This window comes from Camelus bactrianus, chromosome 16 (genome assembly GCF_048773025.1).
Source record: "Camelus bactrianus isolate YW-2024 breed Bactrian camel chromosome 16, ASM4877302v1, whole genome shotgun sequence".
In the NCBI taxonomy this organism is placed as follows: Eukaryota; Metazoa; Chordata; class Mammalia; order Artiodactyla; family Camelidae; genus Camelus; species Camelus bactrianus.
This window is the reverse complement of record NC_133554.1, coordinates 30,114,426-30,139,733: the sequence shown is the minus strand read 5'-3', so window position 1 is coordinate 30,139,733 and position 25,308 is coordinate 30,114,426. Positions and strand designations below refer to the sequence as shown.

Sequence of the window (25,308 nt, the reverse complement as noted above, 5' to 3'; positions counted from 1 at the left end):
CTTCCACCACTGACACCATGACCCATTCATGCTGCTCCCCTTGCCGCCAGCCCACCTGCTGCCAGCCCACCTGCTGTGAGTCCAGCTGCTGCCAGCCTTGCTGCCCCCAAACTTGCTATGAAGCTACTCAGACCACCTGCTGCAGGACCACCTGCCGCAAACCTACTTGTGTGACCACCTGCTGCCAGCCCACCTGCTGTGAGTCCAGCAGCTGTGGACAAACCTGCTGCCAGCCCACCTGTGTAACCAGCTGTTGCAGCCCTTCCTGCTGCCAGTCCACTTGCTGTGAGTCTAGCAGCTGCGGACAAAACTGCGGTGGGTCCAGCTGCTGCCAGCCAGCCAGCTGTGCACCCGTGTACTGCCACCGAACCTGGTACCAGCCCACGTGCTGCTGCCTGCCTGGGTGCCTGGCCCAGAGCTGTGGATCCAGCTGCTGCCAGCCTTGCTGCCGCCCTGTCTGCTGTCAGACCACCTGCTGCCGCCCTAGCTGTGTGTCCAGCTGCTGCCAGCCCTCCTGCTGTTAATCACCTCTCCAAGAACCACCACCTCACATACCAAACTTCTTAGCATCTGATTTGGCATTCTAGAACAAATGTCACTTCCAAACATTGCTGAAAGCCAGCATTCTACTACCACATTTTTGTTACTCATCTGCCTGTTTAAAAGCTTGTGAATCAGCCTGATGGAGTGCGGAGGACTTCCTCCTGATTCTCTTCCTATGTGTGTGGTCTGTGCTGGCTTCCTGCATCCTCCACGGGGAGTGTTGGTATCTGCTTTGACTCTGAAATCATGATCTTTACCTTTTCTCTACACGTAACTCAGGAAAAAGGTCCTCATGACTTTTTCTTTAGTTTCTGCTACATATCTTCATAATACTCTTCATAATCACATTTCTTGTTCAATGTATTCATGGTTCTTGTACCCTGCTTTCTTCTTTTCATGATCACTTTGAGGTGTCTCCCTAGAAGCAGGGAATCTTACCCACATTTCTAAATAAATCCTCTTCCACTTTTCATCCCATGTTGTGTCTTTGGGTTATTGGACAGCTTTCCTGCTGTAAGGATTTACACACAGGTGCATCTCATACGCGTTGTTCCTTCTAAACTCATACGGACTCCCACAAATTCTCTTCCCTTCTCACGTGAGAAAATGTCCAACTTGATAGATTATCTCAAAGTGAACACACCCATGTCCCTATTACCAGGTTAAGAAATAGAACTTAACCCCTTTTGTTTCAAATTATCTCTCTCAATAATATGAAAATTTATATTGTGAGTATCATCCATGTAATTATCTATGGGAAATTCATCCCCCTCTCTGTATCATCTTCACTGAATGAATATGACGTATTTTATTTGTATACTGTTGATATACATGTGGGCTGTTTGCCATTTGGGACTAATAAAAATTGTCCTGTTAAAAATAAATGAACATCTCTGTTGGATTAAATTCCATGAGTAGAATTATTCGTAGAAGTGTGTGGCCAAAGTGTTTATACTGTTCTCTGTAGAGGTCTTTCCCACTGCTATTAAATTTATTTCTAGTTATTTTATTTTGTATGCTATTATAGGCTATACTTTAAATTTTTTATTCTTTCACTGTTCCTGACGTATATAAAAGCAATTAATTTATGTATGTTGATCTTGTTACCAAACTCCCTTACTATATCCAGTAGTTACTCAATAGATTGTTTTTATTAATTTTACATGAACAGTTATAGCAACTATAGTTGATGGCATTGCCTGTCTATAAAGTTGAACTAAAGGGCATATATAGGAGCAAAACCAATTTTTGCAAAGGTATTTTATAGAAAAAGGGCTTTGTCAAGACAAGCAGAATTTCCTCTAGCCTGGAGGAGGATTTGAAAAATGAATGCATGTTTGTAAATACGAGTGGGGTAGTAAACCACGGAAATTCAGAGTCAGGAGAGGCTCACGTGCAAAAGTTGGCAGTGCACAGCCAAGCAGTGCACAGGGGAGAGGGACACTGCACCTGAGTCTTCCAGTCCTTTGGGAAAGACCACGTGTTTGACATAAATGCAAGATGCTACTCAAATTTTCATCATTCCAAATACTTCTTCTAATTCTTTGCTCACAAAATAATCTTCTGATTGCTACTGAGCTCTCTTTTAGATATTCATGCATGGAAAAATATCTGGTAAAAAAAGACTATAAATAAAAAATTGTAAAGCCTATAAATAAAAAGCCTATAAAACTATAGTTATTACAGTTATGATTGTGATTAATAAATTAACATATCAGATTACAGTGATGGGTAAATTGTTATGCCTCAAGAAGTGGACATCCCCTGTATGTAAATAAGAGAGAAATAAGAGTAGATTACTGAATCAGCAGAATCAAGTTCAGGCCCTCATAGGTTTGTAAAATATTCAAGGTAAACTTAAAAACCTTTTTCGGAAAGAGATCTTTTTGCCTAGGTAATGGATAATATAATTTCATGGTACCATGTTTTATTGTTTTTAATGTCATGCCTTTGAATGATTGTGGACTTGAGCGAATTACAGCAATGTCAGCAGTAAATCACCTATAGTGCTTGAACAACACTGAAGATTTAGGGACCTCACAGTGATTCAATAGATGAAGGGATCCTTAGAAGCCCCTGGTAGATTTCACTCACAGAGGCTGCCAATCAAAGATACAATATTCCATCTGCCAACTGCTTGGATACCTCCAGTGATGTGACTTCCTACCTCCATGGCAGCTTATTTCATTTTCAGGCATCTCCCATGAATAAGGATTGATGAAGTTAACATCTGTCCATCCTGGGTCTCCTGTATCTTTTGCTCAGTGGGATCATTTATGGTTAGATAGTCAGAATAGCATTGCTGAGCAATTCTTCCTCTCATTATAAACCTGTTTCCTGATATCCCATGCTGCAACATCATACTCCTTTCACTCTAATCCTGGCCAGTGTTTTCCCACCTCATAGGATGCACTTCTGACTGTGCACAGCATTTCCCTGTTAACTGCATGAATTCTAAGATGCTCGTTTTCCCCACGGCCCCTGGCAAGGATAACCAGATCTTAATCATTAAAATAAATACAGAGTGCTTTCTCTAAATGTTCTAGATGTTACCAGATTCTGACTTAGTGGGATGAAATATTCTTGAAATGTATGGACATGTCTTATCATTTTTACTACTTGGGTCTGTGCCAGTGTTGTAAGAAGATTCTAGTTTGAATTATCCATTTTCCGTATAAGCTCCCTCATAGATCATGCACCTGTTCACCTCAGATGTTATCTTCAACCATAAATTATCTATGGTGGAAGAATCCTGTTATGGGAATTAAAATCGTATGGAAGAGTATTCACTTTCCAGGTCTGCCAGCCGCTACCTGTTGATTGGGGGAATATATTTAAGTCCCCCCATGAACAGTTTCCCATGTATATTGTGTCATCATCCTTTAAACATTTCTTTATTTTCCGACTACTGTCTCACATACGGTGCCCACCCATGGTGTAACCTGGAGGTGTTTTCTTTCTCTTTTTTTTCTTTTCACTAGGTGAGCCAGCTTACAGGCAGATTCCTTCATGAAAGGGCCACAGTTCTTTTCTTCTTTTCGTGTGTACAACATTATAGTTCTCCTTCTGCATACCTCCAATGTGCTCACCACCAAAAATTTAGTTTCCATCAACATGAAGTTAATCCCGTTTACCCACTTTGCCGTCTCCCTACCGCCCCCCACCTCTGATAACCACTACTTTCTTCTCTGTATCTACCTGTTTGTGTTTGTTTGATTTGGTTGGTTCACTTATTTATGTTTTTATTTACTTACGTATTTACTTATCTCTTTCTTTCTTTATGTTTATTATAGCTTGTTGTATTCCACATATCAGTGAAGTCATACAAAATTTGACTCTCCCCGTCTGATTTATTTCACATAGGAAAATACCCTCAAAATACCGCCAATACATGTTGGTGCAAATGGCAGGATTTCATCTTTTGTTATGACTGAATAGTATTCCACTGTGTGTGTGCGCGCGCGCGCGCGTGTGCGTGTGAGTGAACCACGTCTTCTTCTTTATCCATTCAATCATAGTTGGGCACTTAGGTTGTTTCTTGGCTAGTGTAAAGAATGCCACCATGAACAAAAGGGTGCACATATCTTTTCAGATTAGTGTTTTCATATATTATCAAGTGATATCACAGGAACAAATCTGTTTGTCACCCTTACTTTTAGTAGAGAATTGTTCCTTTTCCCTTTCATCTCCTTGGCAATCTAAGATTTTGTCTTTTATGTACCTCTGTATGCCCAACTTCACAAAAGTGAGCCTCAAATTTACAAATCAGAAATATCCAAACCAAAGTACTTATAAAAAGCTACAACCCATGTGGGACAACAGCAGACTTTAGTGCCAATCTCAATGACTATAGAATACTTGGTGATCATTCTCAGCACAATTCCATTTGATTCCTGCAAAAAACATATGTGATTATACTATATAAACATGAAATACATTAAACGTCACTGGTCGATAACCCCAACAGCAACTTTTATGCCCGATAGAATGCTTTCTAATTGATTTATTTTTATTGAGTGAAATTCTTCAAATTCTATGGTGCTTTATAATTTTCAAAAGTTTCACACAGATGATTTTATATAATCTCATAATAATCCTTTTTTCTCTCCTACCCCCATGTTGCCCCTCCCCCCAACTGATAACCATTCACTTGTCCTCTACATCTGTGAATCTTCTTCTTGTTTGTTTTAATCACTAGTTTGTTGTATTTTAGAGATACCACGTAAGTGACATCATATGGTATTTATCTTTGAATTATTTCACTGAGCGTAATGCCTTCCAAGTCCATCCGTGTTGCTGCACTTTATGCCAGATAGAATGTTTACTACAACAGACCAACAGTTTCTGGGCTCAAAAGGTAGTAGAAAAAGGAGCTATCCCAATTTTAAAAACTGTGAGCAGTACACATGGTCACAATTTTGTGGGGTGGGAGAAAGAAGGGTCATGGGAAATGATATCCATTGACTGTTTGCAAGTGCTGAAAGATTGACTGATCGGACTGAGCCCTGGAGAAGCATGATTGGAAGATAAGGAGATCTGGAGAAGAATCACTTAGGTGGAGATGGGTGTGTGGGCAGAAAGTATTTCCTCCTTGTGTCCCATGTCGGTGCCCACCAGACAGTGCCCACCACTTAGGAGGCACCAGACAACACGACTGCGGGAGAACTCATCCCACCTCTGTCCTCAGGTGCACTGGTATCTACACAGGAGAGCATCAACAGAGTAGCCATGGTGGCAGAGGCAGAGGGTTGTGTGGACCCCACAGCTCAGGGTCCCTCTCACCATGGTTGCCTCTGCTGTATGTGCTGTTAGTCAGAAGCAAAGAAAGTTGTTGAGCCCTAACTGGTAATGTCACTCATGACACCGAACCATCCCACTCGAAGACAAGTTTTCTGCATGAGACCCCGTCTACATAGAGAAGGCACAAGTTCTTCCCTACTACGATTGCGTGTTTTGTGTATGGATTTGTCTTCCTTGTCTCAGTGCTATTACAGCCACTTAGAGTATCATCATCATGAGTTTGGACCAAGGGACCCGCTGTATGGTGAACAAGGTCAAACAACAGGCAGAAGTCCATGAGATCTGCTTGCTCTGCTCCACATCACATGGCAGAGAAATGGCTCACCTCATGGAAAATTGGAATGTCTTCTACATGTGCAGCCGAGAAACCTACTTAGAGTGACAACCTGTGAGATTGATAGGTTGTCTTCTGCATGTTGTATGTATCTTGATGCAGTGGGCACTAAGTGGTTCACATACAGGTGGCACCGTACAGGTGCATAAAAGTAGTATACGTAGTGTCAGAAAGTGATGGGTGGATGCGGGAGTGAAACCCTTCACTTTAATTCTCAGTGACATACTCAGGAATCTGTGCTTCCCATCTCCATGGATTTAGACTCTCCTGGGTTGAAGGTTTTAATCCTATGGAAGTCACATTTCTGTCAGGGGATACAACCTAATTTTACAAATGTCCTCTGGTCGTTTAGGGCTCCTCGTGTCAGTAGATCAGCAGGCAAGAAAGCTTACTATTACTTAGTGAGGGATAGTTATCATGAAGGTAGAGGGCAGAGGGAAATACATCTGAATGCAGAATTTCCCTGGAGTATCTCATGCTGTGTCCATGCCCAGGGATGACCACACAAGCAAGGACAGCAACCACAGCTTGCTGAGGGCATAGTCACCGGAGGCTCAGACATCTATTTCCTTGAGATGCAAATGTGGTGCCTTTGAGCAAGGAAAGACCTCATCCTGGATGAGTCTGTTTATGATTAGCTACATGACATTACACAATGAAATGTTTTTCTTCTGAAAATGGAGATAATTGGGTCGGAGGGCTATTATGATGCTCAGAATGGATAATGCAGACAGTGTGTAAAGCAGGTTAAAATTCCTATATCAGGAATGCTGTGCAATAAATCAAACACAATATGGGATAAATTATGACACGGAATTTATTGAGAGACACATAGGGAAGACTCCTGTATCCAGGAAGACAACTCAAAGTGATCATAAAAGAAAAAAGAAAGGTGTGAGAGCCACGAGTACATTGATAAAGAAAATATGATTATGAATAACATTGATCAGTTGCAGAAACCTATGAAAAAGTTACCAGAATTAGTTTTCCTTAGTCACTCAGAGGGACTGGGTGGACCTGACTTCAGAGTCAAAGCCCAGACAAACTCCATATCAAGGATGCACAAAGCTGGCCCATCATCCACCTACACGAGAGCAAGAGAATTGGGGGAAGTCCTCTGCACTCCAACAAGCTGATTCACACACTTTAAACAAGCAGAAGAGTAACAGAAGTTCTGGGAGAGCATGCTGATAATTGGCAAACCTAGGAAGTGAATTTGCCCCCAAAATGGCAACTCAGTTGACAGATTGTGTTGGATGCAGGGGATGGCTCTTGGCGAGGTGATCAGCAGGAGGGCTGGCAGCAGCTGGACACACAGCTAGGGCGGCAGCAGGTGGTCTGACAGCAGACAGGGCGGCAGCAAGGCTGGCAGCAGCTGGATCCGCAGCTCTGGGCCAGGCACCCAGGCAGGCAGCAGCACGTGGGCTGGTACCAGGTTCGGTGGCAGTACACGGGTGCACAGCTGGCTGGCTGGCAGCAGCTGGACCCACCGCAGTTTTGTCCGCAGCTGCTAGACTCACAGCAAGTGGACTGGCAGCAGGAAGGGCTGCAACAGCTGGTTACACAGGTGGGCTGGCAGCAGGTTTGTCCACAGCTGCTGGACTCACAGCAGGTGGGCTGGCAGCAGGTGGTCACACAAGTAGGTTTGCGGCAGGTGGTCCTGCAGCAGGTGGTCTGAGTAGCTTCATAGCAAGTTTGGGGGCAGCAAGGCTGGCAGCAGCTGGACTCACAGCAGGTGGGCTGGCGGCAAGGGGAGCAGCATGAATGGGTCATGGTGTCAGTGGTGGAAGTTGGAACTCCTGTTGAGTGGTGAGTTTCTCAGATTCTGATCACTCCTTCTGTTCTGGGGCTTTTATACACTGGACCCCCAGTGTTGGGACCAATAAGCAGGACTTTCCTGGTTGTTGTTTACGTTGTTTTTGGAGTCACTGGGTAATTGTCATGGAGGAAGTTGTTCTTTTGTTTCTTTGAGGCCTCCTTAGATTAGTGTTTGATCTTTTCCTTAATTGTGGCTACAACTTAAGAGCCTCTTCCAGAAATGAGAAACTTAGAAATCATCTCCAGTAGCATTTCTGTTCATGTGACATCATCTTGTCATGTGATAGTTCTTGGTGGCTTTTCCAAGGTCAGAGCAGTCGACCCTTTTCAGCTTTGTCCCTTTGGCTATGCTTAGATTGGGAAGTGTCCTAAGAGGGTCAGAATGCTCATGCGTTCTGCGATGAATGAAGCCCTGTTGAGTTGAAATCTGATCCCCTACAAAGTTTGATTCAGTACTATCACATGTGTCTATCTCTGTTGCAACCAACACAAAATTTCCCAGTTTTCCTAGAGACATTAAGGTAGAGGATGATTGATGCAATGTTTTTTCAGGTGCACGTCAGCACCAAATCAGGAGAACAGAGGCAGAAGCAGTATACTGGTTTTCAGACAGCATCAATCTGTTAATATTCCATTGCTATTTTCTAGCTGGGCCAGTGATCTCAAATCCCGACTTACATGTACTTTCTTTTATAAATTGAGACAAACAGAATCGATAAGGTGATAGCCAAGGTATATTTGAATTTACAAATTTTCATATTTCAATAAATGTAGAACAGTGTACTACAATTTCTTAATTATTTTTCAGCCTCATTCTCTCTCTTCTAGGTACACATGTAGGAGTAAAATTGCTGTGTCATGAGGCAAACATATCATCAATAGGAGTAGACAGAATGAAACAGTGTTTCAACATTCCACTGCCAGCAGTGTCACCTGCTCTCCTGATATTGTGGGCCTTCTGAATTCTTCTGGTATGTATCTACGCTTTTTTTTTAAAAACTAAAGTGTAATTGCTGTATAACAGTATATTAGTTTCAGGTGTACAACATAATGATTTGAAATGTATATATATTACAAAATGGTCACTACAATAAGTCTAGTTAACCTCTGTCACCATACATAGGTATAAAATTTTTTTATGATGAGAAATTTTAAGATCTACTCTCTTAGCAAGTTTCAAAAATATGCAATAGATTATTAGTAACTATAGTCACCATGCTGTATGTTGTATTCCCATGACCTATTTATTTATAACTGGAAGTTTGTACCCATTCACCCCATTCACCCAGTTTGCCCACCCTCCCACCCCCAACGTCTGTCCACCACCAATCTGTTCTGTGTATCTGTGAGCTCAGTTTTTGTTTCTTTGGGTTTTTTTTTTTTTTTTTTCAGTTTCCACATATAAGTGAGATCATACGGTATTTGTCTTTCTCTGTCTGACTTATTTCATTTAGCATAATAGCCACAAGGTCCATTCATGTCATCACAAATGGGAAGATTTCCTTCTTTTTAATGGCTGAATAATATTTTATTGTGTAGTATAAACCACATTTTCTTCATCTATTTTTCCATCGACTGACACTTAGGCACTTTCCATATCTTGGCTATTATAAATAATGCTGCAATGAACATGTGGGTGCATATATATCTTGCTGAGTTTTTGTTTTCCTCAGATAAATACCCAGAAGTGGAATTGTTGGATCATGTGGTAGTTCTGCCTTTAATTTTTGAGAAACATCCATAATGTTTTCCATGATGGTTATATCAATTTACATCCCCACCAGCAACGCACAAGTTTCCTTTTTCCCCACATCCTCACCAACACTTGTTATTTCATATCTTTTAAACAATTGTCTTTCTAAACTGATGTGAGTTAATACGGCATTGTGGTTTTGATTTGCATTTCCCTGATGGTTAGTGATGTTGGGCACCTTTTCACGAACCTATTGTTCATCTATGCCTTCTATGGAAAGATGTCTTTTCCTTAATTCTTCCCCCTTTTTAATGATTGTTTGGGTTTTTGTCCTATTGAGTCTTGTGAGTTCTTTGTATAATTTTAATATTAATGCCTTATCAGATGCGTGGTTTGCAAATATTTTCTCTCATTCAGTAGGATGCCTTTTCATTTTGCTGATTGTTCCCTTTACTGTCCAGAAGCTTTCTGGTTTGATACAGTCTCACTTGATTATTTGTTGCCTTTCCTTCTACTGTCAAATCCCAAAACTCATTGCCAAGACCTATGTCAAGGAGTTTACCATCTAAGTTTTCTTCTAGGAGTTTTATGGTTTCAGGTCTTGCAGCCAAGTTTTTAGTCCATTTGGAGTTAATTTTTGTGTATCCTATAAGACTGTGGTCCAGTTTCATTCTTTGGCATGTGACTGCCCAGGTTTTCCAACGCCATTTATTGGAAAGACTGTTCTTTCCTCACTTTGTAACTTGGGCTCTTTCATTGTAAATTAACTGTCCATATGTGTGTGGATTATTTCTGGGCATCTGTTCCATTGATCTATGTGTCTTTTTTATACCCATATCATACTGTTCTGTTTACTAGAGCTTTGTAATATAGTTTGGGATCAGTGAACATGATGCCTCCAATTTTTCATTTTCAAGATTGTTTTAGGCTTTGAGGTCTTTTCTGGTTCCATACAAATTTTAGGATTATTTTTCCTATCCCTGTAAAAACTACATTGAAATTTTAATAGGGATTATATTCAATCAGTAGATTGCCTTGGGTAATATGGACATTTCAACAATATTAATTCTTCCAATTCATGAGCACAGAATATCTTTCCATTGTATGAACTGAATGTATACATTCAAATGTGTAAATAAATAAACATTTTATTTATATAATATACATATGTATTTATCAAAAGACAAGTACAGAAACATACATAGTAAAACTATTTTAATATTTTAATATTTCCAATAGTGCCAAACTTCAAATAACCTACATATATATCAACAGTAGGGTGAGAAAATAAATTATGTCAATTTATTCAGTGGAAGATTATACAGTAACAAGAATGAATGAACTACCCGGATAAATCTCACAATCAGAATGTATACAAGAGGTCAATTCCATAATATGCCACTTGTACAAAGTCTAAAACATCCAAAACCAACTAACTAACTAACAAACAGTGCTACAAGTCAAAGGAATGATCACTTACTTTGGGAATGAATGAGGGGTATAATTCGAGAGGGTCGTTCAGTTCTAAAGTAGAACTGAACTAAAAATTTCTTAACTCACTAATAGCAACATGGGTTGTTCATTTTGTGATACTCCATCCAATTTAAAATGAATAAATTTTAACAAGTTGTAAACTTTAAATCTGAGCACTTTTTAAATGAAATTTAATCACAAAAATGTTTTGAACATGTTAGAACTCACATATACCTTAGGTATCCCCTATTTAGTCTAATTCATATAATACCAAAAAAGTAAGAAAGAAAACAGGAAAAGTGCAGTCAGTGATTTCAAGTCACTGACTCTGCTGGTAAAGACTTAACGAGAGTCACCAACTCATCTTGATTTGCTTGGAAATGCCCACAGGCCTATGTGAAAATCTCCCATCCTGGCTAGGACTATTGGTCACTCCAGGAGGTAAACTGATTTATGCTTCCTAATCCCAGTGTACTGCTTCTGCTTTTATCCACCTACTTCAGTTCACCTTTCCCATCTGAAAGATCGCCAAACGTCCTCTACCCAAGTGTCTTTCGTAGAACTGGCATATACAAATGGTGTGGGTTGCTGCAAAGTGATATTTGAAATACTCTTGAATCAGGCCTATGTGGGAAAACGCATTTGGTCTCTAGTCATTGTAAAGATACAGGCTGCATGCTCCTCCCCAGGAACACTCCCCAATCTACATATATCCAAAAGGAAAAACTGGGGAGTGATAACTGCTCTGACCCTCCCCAAGTAAGTGGGAACTATGTCACATGATCAAATAGTAATCAAAGCAGGAATGAGACTGATGATATGACTACTTCCTTTCATCAGAAAAAGTTTCTGTGAATTATTCTCAATTAAGAAACACATTAGAAGATTATTTTTTAAAGATTCATAGTGTCTAGGGGAAAACTTCTTCTTTTACAGTTCCCCCAGTGACCATGGAAAAAATGTGAACAAAAATAAGGAAAATACTGCTCATTTGTCACAACTGTGGGGACCCCATGTATAAAAACTCTAGAAAAGAAGGAGTCACCAGATTCTGGAAAACTCACCTCTGAACAGGATTCCAGCCTCCACCACTGACACCATGTCCCACTTGTGTTGCTCTCCTTGCTCCCAGCCCACCTGCTGCAGGACCACATGCAGCCAGCCCACATGCTGTGAGTCCAGCTGCTGCCAGCCCTGCTGCCCCCAAACTTGCTATCAAACTACTCAAGCCACCTACTGCAGGACCATCTGCCGCAAACCTACCTGTGTGACCACCTGCTGCCAGCCCACCTGCTGTGAGTCCAGCAGCTGTGGACAAACCTGCAGCGGGTCCAGCTACTGCCAGCCTTGCTGCCGCCCTGTCTGCCGTCAGACCACCTGCTGTCGCCCTGTCTGCTGTCAGATCCACCTGCTGCCGCCCTAGCTGTGTGTCCAGCTGCTGCCAGCCCTCCTGCTGCTGATCACCTCTCCAAGAACCACCATCTCACATACCAAACTTCTTAGCATCTGATTTGGCATTCTAGAACAAATGTCACTTCCAAACATTGCTGAAAGCCAGCATTCTACCACCACATTTTTGTTACTCATCTGCCTGTTTAAAAGCTTGTGAATCAGCCTGATGGAGTGTGGAAGACTTCCTCCTGATTCTCTTCCTATGTGTGTGGTCCTGTGCTGGCTTCCTGCATCCTCCACGGGGAGTGTTGGTCTCTGCTTTGACTCTGAAATCATGATCTTTACCTTCTCTCCACATGTAACGTAGGGGAAAAAAATCCTCATGACTTTTCCTTCAGTTTCTGCTACGTATCTTCATAATACTCTTCATAATCACATTTCTTGTTCAATGTATTCATGGTTCTTGTACCCTGCTTTCTTCTTTTCATGATCACTTTGAGGTGTCTCCCTAGAAGCAGGGAATCTTACCCACATTTCTAAATAAATCCTCTTCCACTTTTCATCCCATGTTGTGTCTTTGGGTTATTGGACAGCTTTCCTGCTGTAAGGATTTACGCACAGGTGCATGTCACGTGCGTTGTTCCTTCTGAATTCATACGGTCCCCCACAAATTCTCTTCCCTTCTCACGTGAGAAAATGACCAACTTCATAGATTATCTCAAAGTGAACACACCCATGTCCCTATTACCAGGTTAAGAAATAGAACTTAACCCCTTTCGTTTCAAATTATCTCTCTCAATAGGAAGAGAAATTATATTGTGAGAATCATCCATGTAATTATCCATAGGACATTCATCCCCCTCTCTGTATGATCTTCACTGAATGAATATGATGTATTTTATTTGTATACTGTTGATATACATGTGGGCTGTTTGCCATCTGGGACTAATAAAAATTGTCCTGTTAAACATATATGAACATCTCTGTTGGATTAAATTCCATGAGTAGAATTATTCGTAGAAGTGTGTGGCCAAAGTGTTTATACTGTTCTCTGTAGAGGTCTTTCCCACTGCTATTAAATTTATTTCTAGGTATTTTATTTTGTATGCTATTATAGGCTATAGTTTAAATTTTTTATTCTTTCGCTGTTCCTGACATATATAAAAGCAATTAATTTATGTATGCTGATCTTGTTACCAAACTCCCTTACTATATCTAGTAGTTACTCAATAGATTTTTTTTTTAATTTTACGTGACCAGTCATACCAACTACAGTTGATGGCATTGCCCGTCTATAAAGTGGAACTTAAAGGACATAAATAGGAGCAAAATCAATTTTTGCAAAGGTATTTTATAGAAAAAGGGCTTTGTCAAGACAAGCAGAATTTCCTCTAGCCTGGAGGAGGATTTGAAAAATGAATGCATGTTTCTTAAATGCAGGTGGGATAGTCAACCATGGAAGTTCAGAGTTAGGAGAGGCTCACGTGCAAAAGTTGGCAGTGCACAGCCAAGAAGTGCACAGGGGAGAGGGACACTGCGCCTGAGTCTTCCAGTCCCTTGGGAAAGACCACGTGTTTGACATAAATGCAAGATGCCACTCAAATTTTCATCATTCCAAATACTTCTTCTAATTCTTTGCTCACAAAATAATCTTCTGATTGCTACTGATCTCTCCTTTAGATATTCATGCATGGAAAACTGGTAAAAAAAAAAAAAAAGCCTATAAGTAAAAAGCCTATAAAAACTATATTTATTGCAGTTATGACTGTGATTAAAAAATTGGCATATCAGTTTACGATGATGGATAAACTGTTATGCCCCAACAAGTGGACATCCTTTGTATGTAAATAAGAGTGAAATAAGCGTAGATTTCTGAATCTGCAAGAATCAAGTTCAGGCCCTCATAGATTTGTCAAAATATTGAAGGTCAACTTAAAAACCTTTCTGGGAAAGAGCTCTTTTTGCCTAGGTAATGGATAATATAATTTCATGGTACCATGTATTATTGTTTTTAATGTCATGCCTTTCAATGATTGTGGACTTGAGCGAATTACAGCAATGTCAGCAGTCAATCAGCCTTAGTGCTTGAACAACACTGAGGACTTAGGGACCTCACAGTGATTCAATAGTGGAAGGGAAATCGAATTAGCAATAAAAAAAAAAAAAAAAAAAACCTCCCTACAAATAGAAGTCCAGGACCGGACGGCTTCACCGGGGAATTCTACCAAACATGCAAAGAAGAACTCATACCAGTCCTTCACAAACTCTTCCACAAGATCAAAAAGGAGGGACTATTCCCAAATACATTCTGTGAAGCCACCATCACCCTGATACCAAAACCAGGCAAAGACACCACCAAAAAAGAGAATTACAGACCAATATCACTGATGAACATAGATGCAAAAATCTTACCAAAATATTAGCAAATAGAATCCAACAGCACATAAAAATGATTATACCTCATGATCAAGGGGTGTTCATCCAGGGACACAAGGGTGGTTCAACATATGCAAATCAATCAGTGTAATACATCACATCAACAAGAAAAAGGACAAAAACCACATGATCAACTCAACGGATGCAGAAAAAGCATTTGATAAAATTCAACACCCATTTTGGTAAAAACTCACACCAAAGCAGGTATAAAGGGAACATATCTCAGCATAATAAAAGCTATATATGACAAACGAATAGCCAGCATAGTACTCAACGGTGAAAAACTGAAAAGCTTCTCACTAAAATCTGGGACAAGACAAGGATGCCCACTATCACCACTCCTATTCAACATAGTCTTGGAAGTCCTAGCCACAGCAATCAGGCAAGAGAGAGAAATAAAAGGCATCCAAATTGGAAAAGAAGAGGTAAAAGTGTCACTATATGCAGATGACATGATACTATATACAGAAAATCCTAAAAGGTCCACGCAAAAACTACTAGAGCTGATCGAAGAATTCAGCAAGGCAGTAGGTTACAAGATTAACGTTCAAAAATCAGTTGCATTTCTTTACACTAATGATGAATCAACAGAAAAAGAAAGTAAAGAAACAATCTCCCTTAAAATAGCACCCAAAGTAATAAAATACCTAGGAATAAATCTAACCAAGGAGATGAAAGACTTATACATGGAAAACTATAAACCACTGATGAAGGAAATTAAAGAAGACTTTAAAAAATGCAAACATATCCCATGCTCCTGGATTGGAAGAATCAATATTGTTAAAATGGTCACAATGCCCAAGGCAATCTACAGATTTAATGCAATCTCTATCCAGTTACCCAGGACATATTTCACAGAACTAGAACAAATCATAATAAAATTTATATGGAACCACAAAAGGCCAAGAATTGCCAAAGCATTACTTGAGAAAAAGAAAGAGGCTGGAGGAATAACTCTCCCAGACTTCAGACAATACTACAGAGCTACAATCATCAAGACAGCATGGTATTGGTACAAAAACAGACATATAGACCAATGGAACAGAATAGAGAGCCCAGAAATGAACTCACAAACTTTTGGCCAACTAATCTTCAACAAAGGAGGCAAGAATATACAATGGAATAAAGACAGTCTTTTTAGTAAATGGTGTTGGGAAAACTGGACAGCAGCATGTAAAACAATGAAGCTAGAACACTCCCTTACACCATATACAAAAATCAACTCAAAATGGGTCAAAGACTTAAACATAAGACAAGATACAATAAACCTCCTAGAAGAAAACACAGGCAAAACATTATCTGACATACATCTCAAAAATGTTCTCCTAGGGCAGCTTACCCACACAATAGAAATAAAAGCAAGAATAAACAAATGGGACCTAATTAAACTTACTAGCTTCTGCACAGCAAAGGAAACAAGAAGTAAAACAAAACGACAACCTCCGGAATGGGAGAAAATTTTTGCAAATGAGACCGACAAAGGCTTGATGTCCAGAATATATAAGCAGCTCATATGACTCAATAAGAAAAAAACAAACAACCCAATCCAAAAATGGGCAGAAGACCTAAACAAGCAATTCTCCAAGGAAGAAATACAAATGATCAATATACAAATGAAAAAATGCTCAATATCACTAATTGTCAGAGAAATGCAAATCAAAACTACAATGAGCTATCACCTCACACCAGTCAGAATGGTCATCATTCAAAAGTCCACAAATGACCAATGCTGGAGAGGCTGTGGAGAAAGGGGAACCCTCCTACACTGCTCGTGGGAATGCAGTTTGGTGCATCCACTATGGAAAACAGTATGGAGATTCCTCAAAAGACTAGGAATAGACTTACCATATGACCCAGTAATCCCATTCCTGGGCATATATCCAGAGGGAACCCTACTTCAAAAAGACACCTTCACCCCAGTGTTCATAGCAGCATTCTTTACAATAGCCAAGACATGGAAACAGCCTAAGTGTCCATCAACAGATGACTAGATAAAGAAGATGTGGTATATTTAGACAATGGAATACTAATCCGCCATAAAAACTGATAACATAATGCCATTTGCAGCAACATGGATGTTCCCGGAGAATGTCATTCTAAGTGAAGTAAGCCACAAAGAGAAAGAAAATACCATATGAGATCATTTATGTGTGGAATCTAAAAACAAACAAAAAAACCCATAAATACAAAACAGAAACAGAAACATAGACATACAATACAAACTTGTGGTTACCAAGGGCGTGGGGGGTGGGAAGGGACTAACTGGGAGCTCAAAAGTTGTAGATACTGACAGGCATATGCAGAATAGATAAACAAGATTATGCTATATAGCACAGGGGAATATATACAAGATCTTGGTGTAACTCACAGCAAAAAAAAAATGTGACAATGAATGTATGTCTGTTCACGTATAACTGAAAAATTGTGCTCTACACTGGAATTTGACACAACATTGTAAAATGACTGTAACTCAATAAAAAAAAATGTTTAAAAAAATAGTGGAAGGGATCCTTAGAAGCCCCTGGTAGATTTCACTCACAGAGGCTGCCAATCAAAGATACGATATTCCATCTGCCAACTGCTTGGATACCTCCAGTGATGTGACTTCCTACCTCCATGGCAGCTTATTTCATTTTCAGGCATCTCCCATGAATAAGGATTGATGAAGTTAACATCTGTCCATCCTGGGTCTCCTGTGTCTTTTGCTCAGTGGGATCATTTATGGTTAGATAGTCAGAATAGCATTGCTGAGCAATTCTTCCTCTCATTATAAACCTGTTTCCTGATATCCCATGCTGCAACATCATACTCCTTTCACTCTAATCCTGGCCAGTGTTTTCCCACCTCATAGGATGCACTTCTGACTGTGCACAGCATTTCCCTGTCAACTGCATGAACTCTAAGATGCTCGTTTTCCCCACGGCCCCTGGCAAGGTTAACCAGATCTTAATCATTAAAATAAATTCAGAGTGGTTTCTCTAAATGTTCTAGATGTTACCAGATTCTGATTTAGTGGGATGAAATATTCTTGAAATGTATGGACATGTCTTATCATTTTTACTACTTGGGTCTGTGCCAGTGTTGTAAGATGATTCTAGTTTGCATTATCCATTTTCCGTATAAGCTCCCTCATAGATCATGCATCTGTTCACCTCAGATGTTATCTTCAACCATAAATTATCTATGGTGGAAGAATCCTGTTATGGGAAATAAAATCGTATGGAAGACTATTCACATTCCGGGTCTGCCAGCCGCTACCTGTTGATTGGGGGAATATATTTAAGTCACTCCATGAACTGTTTCCCATGTGTATTGTGTCATCATCCTTTAAACATTTCTTTATTTTCCGACTACTGTCACACATACGGTGCCCACCCATGGTGTAACCTGGAGGTGTTTTTTTCTCTTTTTTTATCTTTTTCACTGGGTGAGCCAGCCTAAAGGCAGATTCCTTCATGAAAGGGCCACAATTCTTTTCTTCTTTTCGTGTGTACAACATTATAGTTCTCCTTCTGCATACCTCCAATGTGCTCACCACCAAAAATTTAGTTTCCATCAACATGAAGTTAATCCCGTTTACCCACTTTGCCGTCTCCCTACCGCCCCCCACCTCTGATAACCACTACTTTCTTCTCTGTATCTACCTGTTTGTGTTTGTTTGATTTGGTTGGTTCACTTATTTATGTTTTTATTTACTTACGTATTTACTTATCTCTTTCTTTCTTTATGTTTATTATAGCTTGTTGTATTCCACATATCAGTGAAGTCATACAAAATTTGACTCTCCCCGTCTGATTTATTTCACATAGGAAAATACCCTCAAAATACCGCCAATACATGTTGGTGCAAATGGCAGGATTTCATCTTTTGTTATGACTGAATAGTATTCCACTGTGTGTGTGCGCGCGCGCGTGTGCGTGTGAGTGAACCACGTCTTCTTCTTTATCCATTCAATCATAGTTGGGCACTTAGGTTGTTTCTTGGCTAGTGTAAAGAATGCCACCATGAACAAAAGGGTGCACATATCTTTTCAGATTAGTGTTTTCATATATTATCAAGTGATATCACAGGAACAAATCTGTTTGTCACCCTTACTTTTAGTAGAGAATTGTTCCTTTTCCCTTTCATCTCCTTGGCAATCTAAGATTTTGTCTTTTATGTACCTCTGTATGCCCAACTTCACAAAAGTGAGCCTCAAATTTACAAATCAGAAATATCCAAACCAAAGTACTTATAAAAAGCTACAACCCATGTGGGACAACAGCAGACTTTAGTGCCAATCTCAATGACTATAGAAAACTTGGTGATCATTCTCAGCACAATTCCATTTGATTCCTGCAAAAAACATATGTGATTATACTATATAAACATGAAATACATTAAACGTCACTGGTCGATAACCCCAACAGCAACTTTTATGCCCGATAGAATGCTTTCTAATTGATTTATTTTTATTGAGTGAAATTCTTCAGATTCTATGGTGCTTTATAATTTTCAAAAGTTTCACACAGATGATTTTATATAATCTCATAATAATCCTTTTTTCTCTCCTACCCCCATGTTGCCCCTCCCCCCAACTGATAACCATTCACTTGTCCTCTACATCTGTGAATCTTCTTCTTGTTTGTTTTAATCACTAGTTTGTTGTATTTTAGAGATACCACGTAAGTGACATCATATGGTATTTATCTTTGAATTATTTCACTGAGCGTAATGCCTTCCAAGTCCATCCGTGTTGCTGCACTTTATGCCAGATAGAATGTTTACTACAACAGACCAACAGTTTCTGGGCTCAAAAGGTAGTAGAAAAAGGAGCTATCCCAATTTTAAAAACTGTGAGCAGTACACATGGTCACAATTTTGTGGGGTGGGAGAAAGAAGGGTCATGGGAAATGATATCCATTGACTGTTTGCAAGTGCTGAAAGATTGACTGATTGGACTGAGCCCTGGAGAAGCATGATTGGAAGACAAGGAGATCTGGAGAAGAATCACTTAGGTGGAGATGGGTGTGTGGGCAGAAAGTATTTCCTCCTTGTGTCCCATGTCGGTGCCCACCAGACAGTGCCCACCACTTAGGAGGCACCAGACAACACGACTGCGGGAGAACTCATCCCACCTCTGTCCTCAGGTGCACTGGTATCTACACAGGAGAGCATCAACAGAGTAGCCATGGTGGCAGAGGCAGAGGGTTGTGTGGACCCCACAGCTCAGGGTCCCTCTCACCATGGTTGCCTCTGCTGTATGTGCTGTTAGTCAGAAGCAAAGAAAGTTGTTGAGCCCTAACTGGTAATGTCACTCATGACACCGAACCATCCCACTCGAAGACAAGTTTTCTGCATGAGACCCCGTCTACATAGAGAAGGCACAAGTTCTTCCCTACTACGATTGCGTGTTTTGTGTATGGATTTGTCTTCCTTGTCTCAGTGCTATTACAGCCACTTAGAGTATCATCATCATGAGTTTGGACCAAGGGACCCGCTGTATGGTGAACAAGGTCAAACAACAGGCAGAAGTCCATGAGATCTGCTTGCTCTGCTCCACATCACATGGCAGAGAAATGGCTCACCTCATGGAAAATTGGAATGTCTTCTACATGTGCAGCCGAGAAACCTACTTAGAGTGACAACCTGTGAGATTGATAGGTTGTCTTCTGCATGTTGTATGTATCTTGATGCAGTGGGCACTAAGTGGTTCACATACAGGTGGCACCGTACAGGTGCATAAAAGTAGTATACGTAGTGTCAGAAAGTGATGGGTGGATGCGGGAGTGAAACCCTTCACTTTAATTCTCAGTGACATACTCAGGAATCTGTGCTTCCCATCTCCATGGATTTAGACTCTCCTGGGTTGAAGGTTTTAATCCTATGGAAGTCACATTTCTGTCAGGGGATACAACCTAATTTTACAAATGTCCTCTGGTCGTTTAGGGCTCCTCGTGTCAGTAGATCAGCAGGCAAGAAAGCTTACTATTACTTAGTGAGGGATAGTTATCATGAAGGTAGAGGGCAGAGGGAAATACATCTGAATGCAGAATTTCCCTGGAGTATCTCATGCTGTGTCCATGCCCAGGGATGACCACACAAGCAAGGACAGCAACCACAGCTTGCTGAGGGCATAGTCACCGGAGGCTCAGACATCTATTTCCTTGAGATGCAAATGTGGTGCCTTTGAGCAAGGAAAGACCTCATCCTGGATGAGTCTGTTTATGATTAGCTACATGACATTACACAATGAAATGTTTTTCTTCTGAAAATGGAGATAATTGGGTCGGAGGGCTATTATGATGCTCAGAATGGATAATGCAGACAGTGTGTAAAGCAGGTTAAAATTCCTATATCAGGAATGCTGTGCAATAAATCAAACACAATATGGGATAAATTATGACACGGAATTTATTGAGAGACACATAGGGAAGACTCCTGTATCCAGGAAGACAACTCAAAGTGATCATAAAAGAAAAAAGAAAGGTGTGAGAGCCACGAGTACATTGATAAAGAAAATATGATTATGAATAACATTGATCAGTTGCAGAAACCTATGAAAAAGTTACCAGAATTAGTTTTCCTTAGTCACTCAGAGGGACTGGGTGGACCTGACTTCAGAGTCAAAGCCCAGACAAACTCCATATCAAGGATGCACAAAGCTGGCCCATCATCCACCTACACGAGAGCAAGAGAATTGGGGGAAGTCCTCTGCACTCCAACAAGCTGATTCACACACTTTAAACAAGCAGAAGAGTAACAGAAGTTCTGGGAGAGCATGCTGATAATTGGCAAACCTAGGAAGTGAATTTGCCCCCAAAATGGCAACTCAGTTGACAGATTGTGTTGGATGCAGGGGATGGCTCTTGGCGAGGTGATCAGCAGGAGGGCTGGCAGCAGCTGGACACACAGCTAGGGCGGCAGCAGGTGGTCTGACAGCAGACAGGGCGGCAGCAAGGCTGGCAGCAGCTGGATCCGCAGCTCTGGGCCAGGCACCCAGGCAGGCAGCAGCACGTGGGCTGGTACCAGGTTCGGTGGCAGTACACGGGTGCACAGCTGGCTGGCTGGCAGCAGCTGGACCCACCGCAGTTTTGTCCGCAGCTGCTAGACTCACAGCAAGTGGACTGGCAGCAGGAAGGGCTGCAACAGCTGGTTACACAGGTGGGCTGGCAGCAGGTTTGTCCACAGCTGCTGGACTCACAGCAGGTGGGCTGGCAGCAGGTGGTCACACAAGTAGGTTTGCGGCAGGTGGTCCTGCAGCAGGTGGTCTGAGTAGCTTCATAGCAAGTTTGGGGGCAGCAAGGCTGGCAGCAGCTGGACTCACAGCAGGTGGGCTGGCGGCAAGGGGAGCAGCATGAATGGGTCATGGTGTCAGTGGTGGAAGTTGGAACTCCTGTTGAGTGGTGAGTTTCTCAGATTCTGATCACTCCTTCTGTTCTGGGGCTTTTATACACTGGACCCCCAGTGTTGGGACCAATAAGCAGGACTTTCCTGGTTGTTGTTTACGTTGTTTTTGGAGTCACTGGGTAATTGTCATGGAGGAAGTTGTTCTTTTGTTTCTTTGAGGCCTCCTTAGATTAGTGTTTGATCTTTTCCTTAATTGTGGCTACAACTTAAGAGCCTCTTCCAGAAATGAGAAACTTAGAAATCATCTCCAGTAGCATTTCTGTTCATGTGACATCATCTTGTCATGTGATAGTTCTTGGTGGCTTTTCCAAGGTCAGAGCAGTCGACCCTTTTCAGCTTTGTCCCTTTGGCTATGCTTAGATTGGGAAGTGTCCTAAGAGGGTCAGAATGCTCATGCGTTCTGCGATGAATGAAGCCCTGTTGAGTTGAAATCTGATCCCCTACAAAGTTTGATTCAGTACTATCACATGTGTCTATCTCTGTTGCAACCAACACAAAATTTCCCAGTTTTCCTAGAGACATTAAGGTAGAGGATGATTGATGCAATGTTTTTTCAGGTGCACGTCAGCACCAAATCAGGAGAACAGAGGCAGAAGCAGTATACTGGTTTTCAGACAGCATCAATCTGTTAATATTCCATTGCTATTTTCTAGCTGGGCCAGTGATCTCAAATCCCGACTTACATGTACTTTCTTTTATAAATTGAGACAAACAGAATCGATAAGGTGATAGCCAAGGTATATTTGAATTTACAAATTTTCATATTTCAATAAATGTAGAACAGTGTACTACAATTTCTTAATTATTTTTCAGCCTCATTCTCTCTCTTCTAGGTACACATGTAGGAGTAAAATTGCTGTGTCATGAGGCAAACATATCATCAATAGGAGTAGACAGAATGAAACAGTGTTTCAACATTCCACTGCCAGCAGTGTCACCTGCTCTCCTGATATTGTGGGCCTTCTGAATTCTTCTGGTATGTATCTACGCTTTTTTTTTAAAAACTAAAGTGTAATTGCTGTATAACAGTATATTAGTTTCAGGTGTACAACATAATGATTTGAAATGTATATATATTACAAAATGGTCACTACAATAAGTCTAGTTAACCTCTGTCACCATACATAGGTATAAAATTTTTTTATGATGAGAAATTTTAAGATCTACTCTCTTAGCAAGTTTCAAAAATATGCAATAGATTATTAGTAACTATAGTCACCATGCTGTATGTTGTATTCCCATGACCTATTTATTTATAACTGGAAGTTTGTACCCATTCACCCCATTCACCCAGTTTGCCCACCCTCCCACCCCCAACGTCTGTCCACCACCAATCTGTTCTGTGTATCTGTGAGCTCAGTTTTTGTTTCTTTGGGTTTTTTTTTTTTTTTTCAGTTTCCACATATAAGTGAGATCATACGGTATTTGTCTTTCTCTGTCTGACTTATTTCATTTAGCATAATAGCCACAAGGTCCATTCATGTCATCACAAATGGGAAGATTTCCTTCTTTTTAATGGCTGAATAATATTTTATTGTGTAGTATAAACCACATTTTCTTCATCTATTTTTCCATCGACTGACACTTAGGCACTTTCCATATCTTGGCTATTATAAATAATGCTGCAATGAACATGTGGGTGCATATATATCTTGCTGAGTTTTTGTTTTCCTCAGATAAATACCCAGAAGTGGAATTGTTGGATCATGTGGTAGTTCTGCCTTTAATTTTTGAGAAACATCCATAATGTTTTCCATGATGGTTATATCAATTTACATCCCCACCAGCAACGCACAAGTTTCCTTTTTCCCCACATCCTCACCAACACTTGTTATTTCATATCTTTTAAACAATTGTCTTTCTAAACTGATGTGAGTTAATACGGCATTGTGGTTTTGATTTGCATTTCCCTGATGGTTAGTGATGTTGGGCACCTTTTCACGAACCTATTGTTCATCTATGCCTTCTATGGAAAGATGTCTTTTCCTTAATTCTTCCCCCTTTTTAATGATTGTTTGGGTTTTTGTCCTATTGAGTCTTGTGAGTTCTTTGTATAATTTTAATATTAATGCCTTATCAGATGCGTGGTTTGCAAATATTTTCTCTCATTCAGTAGGATGCCTTTTCATTTTGCTGATTGTTCCCTTTACTGTCCAGAAGCTTTCTGGTTTGATACAGTCTCACTTGATTATTTGTTGCCTTTCCTTCTACTGTCAAATCCCAAAACTCATTGCCAAGACCTATGTCAAGGAGTTTACCATCTAAGTTTTCTTCTAGGAGTTTTATGGTTTCAGGTCTTGCAGCCAAGTTTTTAGTCCATTTGGAGTTAATTTTTGTGTATCCTATAAGACTGTGGTCCAGTTTCATTCTTTGGCATGTGACTGCCCAGGTTTTCCAACGCCATTTATTGGAAAGACTGTTCTTTCCTCACTTTGTAACTTGGGCTCTTTCATTGTAAATTAACTGTCCATATGTGTGTGGATTATTTCTGGGCATCTGTTCCATTGATCTATGTGTCTTTTTTATACCCATATCGTACTGTTCTGTTTACTAGAGCTTTGTAATATAGTTTGGGATCAGTGAACATGATGCCTCCAATTTTTCATTTTCAAGATTGTTTTAGGCTTTGAGGTCTTTTCTGGTTCCATACAAATTTTAGGATTATTTTTCCTATTCCTGTAAAAACTACATTGAAATTTTAATAGGGATTATATTCAATCAGTAGATTGCCTTGGGTAATATGGACATTTCAACAATATTAATTCTTCCAATTCATGAGCACAGAATATCTTTCCATTGTATGAACTGAATGTATACATTCAAATGTGTAAATAAATAAATATTTTATTTATATAATATACATACGTATTTATCAAAAGACAAGTACAGAAACATACATAGTAAAACTATTTTAATATTTTAATATTTCCAATAGTGCCAAACTTCAAATAACCTACATATATATCAACAGTAGGGTGAGAAAATAAATTATGTCAATTTATTCAGTGGAAGATTATACAGTAACAAGAATGAATGAACTACCCGGATAAATCTCACAATCAGAATGTATACAAGAGGTCAATTCCATAATATGCCACTTGTACAAAGTCTAAAACATCCAAAACCAACTAACTAACTAACAAACAGTGCTACAAGTCAAAGGAATGATCACTTACTTTGGGAATGAATGAGGGGTATAATTCGAGAGGGTCGTTCAGTTCTAAAGCAGAACTGAACTAAAAATTTCTTAACTCACTAATAGCAACATGGGTTGTTCATTTTGTGATACTCCATCCAATTTAAAATGAATAAATTTTAACAAGTTGTAAACTTTAAATCTGAGCACTTTTTAAATGAAATTTAATCACAAAAATGTTTTGAACATGTTAGAACTCACATATACCTTAGGTATCCCCTATTTAGTCTAATT

General features: G+C 40.1%; 1 protein-coding gene across 1 annotated transcript; it reads right to left on the bottom strand.

Moving 5' to 3' along the window:
• Positions 1 to 6,476: 6,476 nt before the first annotated feature.
• On the bottom strand, positions 6,477 to 7,517 carry LOC105075528 (uncharacterized). Its single transcript, XM_010963396.3, has one exon. The coding sequence runs from the start codon at positions 7,448 to 7,450 to the stop codon at positions 6,962 to 6,964; it is 489 nt and encodes a 162-aa protein (XP_010961698.1). The 5' UTR covers positions 7,451 to 7,517; the 3' UTR covers positions 6,477 to 6,961.
• Between the last annotated feature and the right edge of the window lie 17,791 nt (positions 7,518 to 25,308).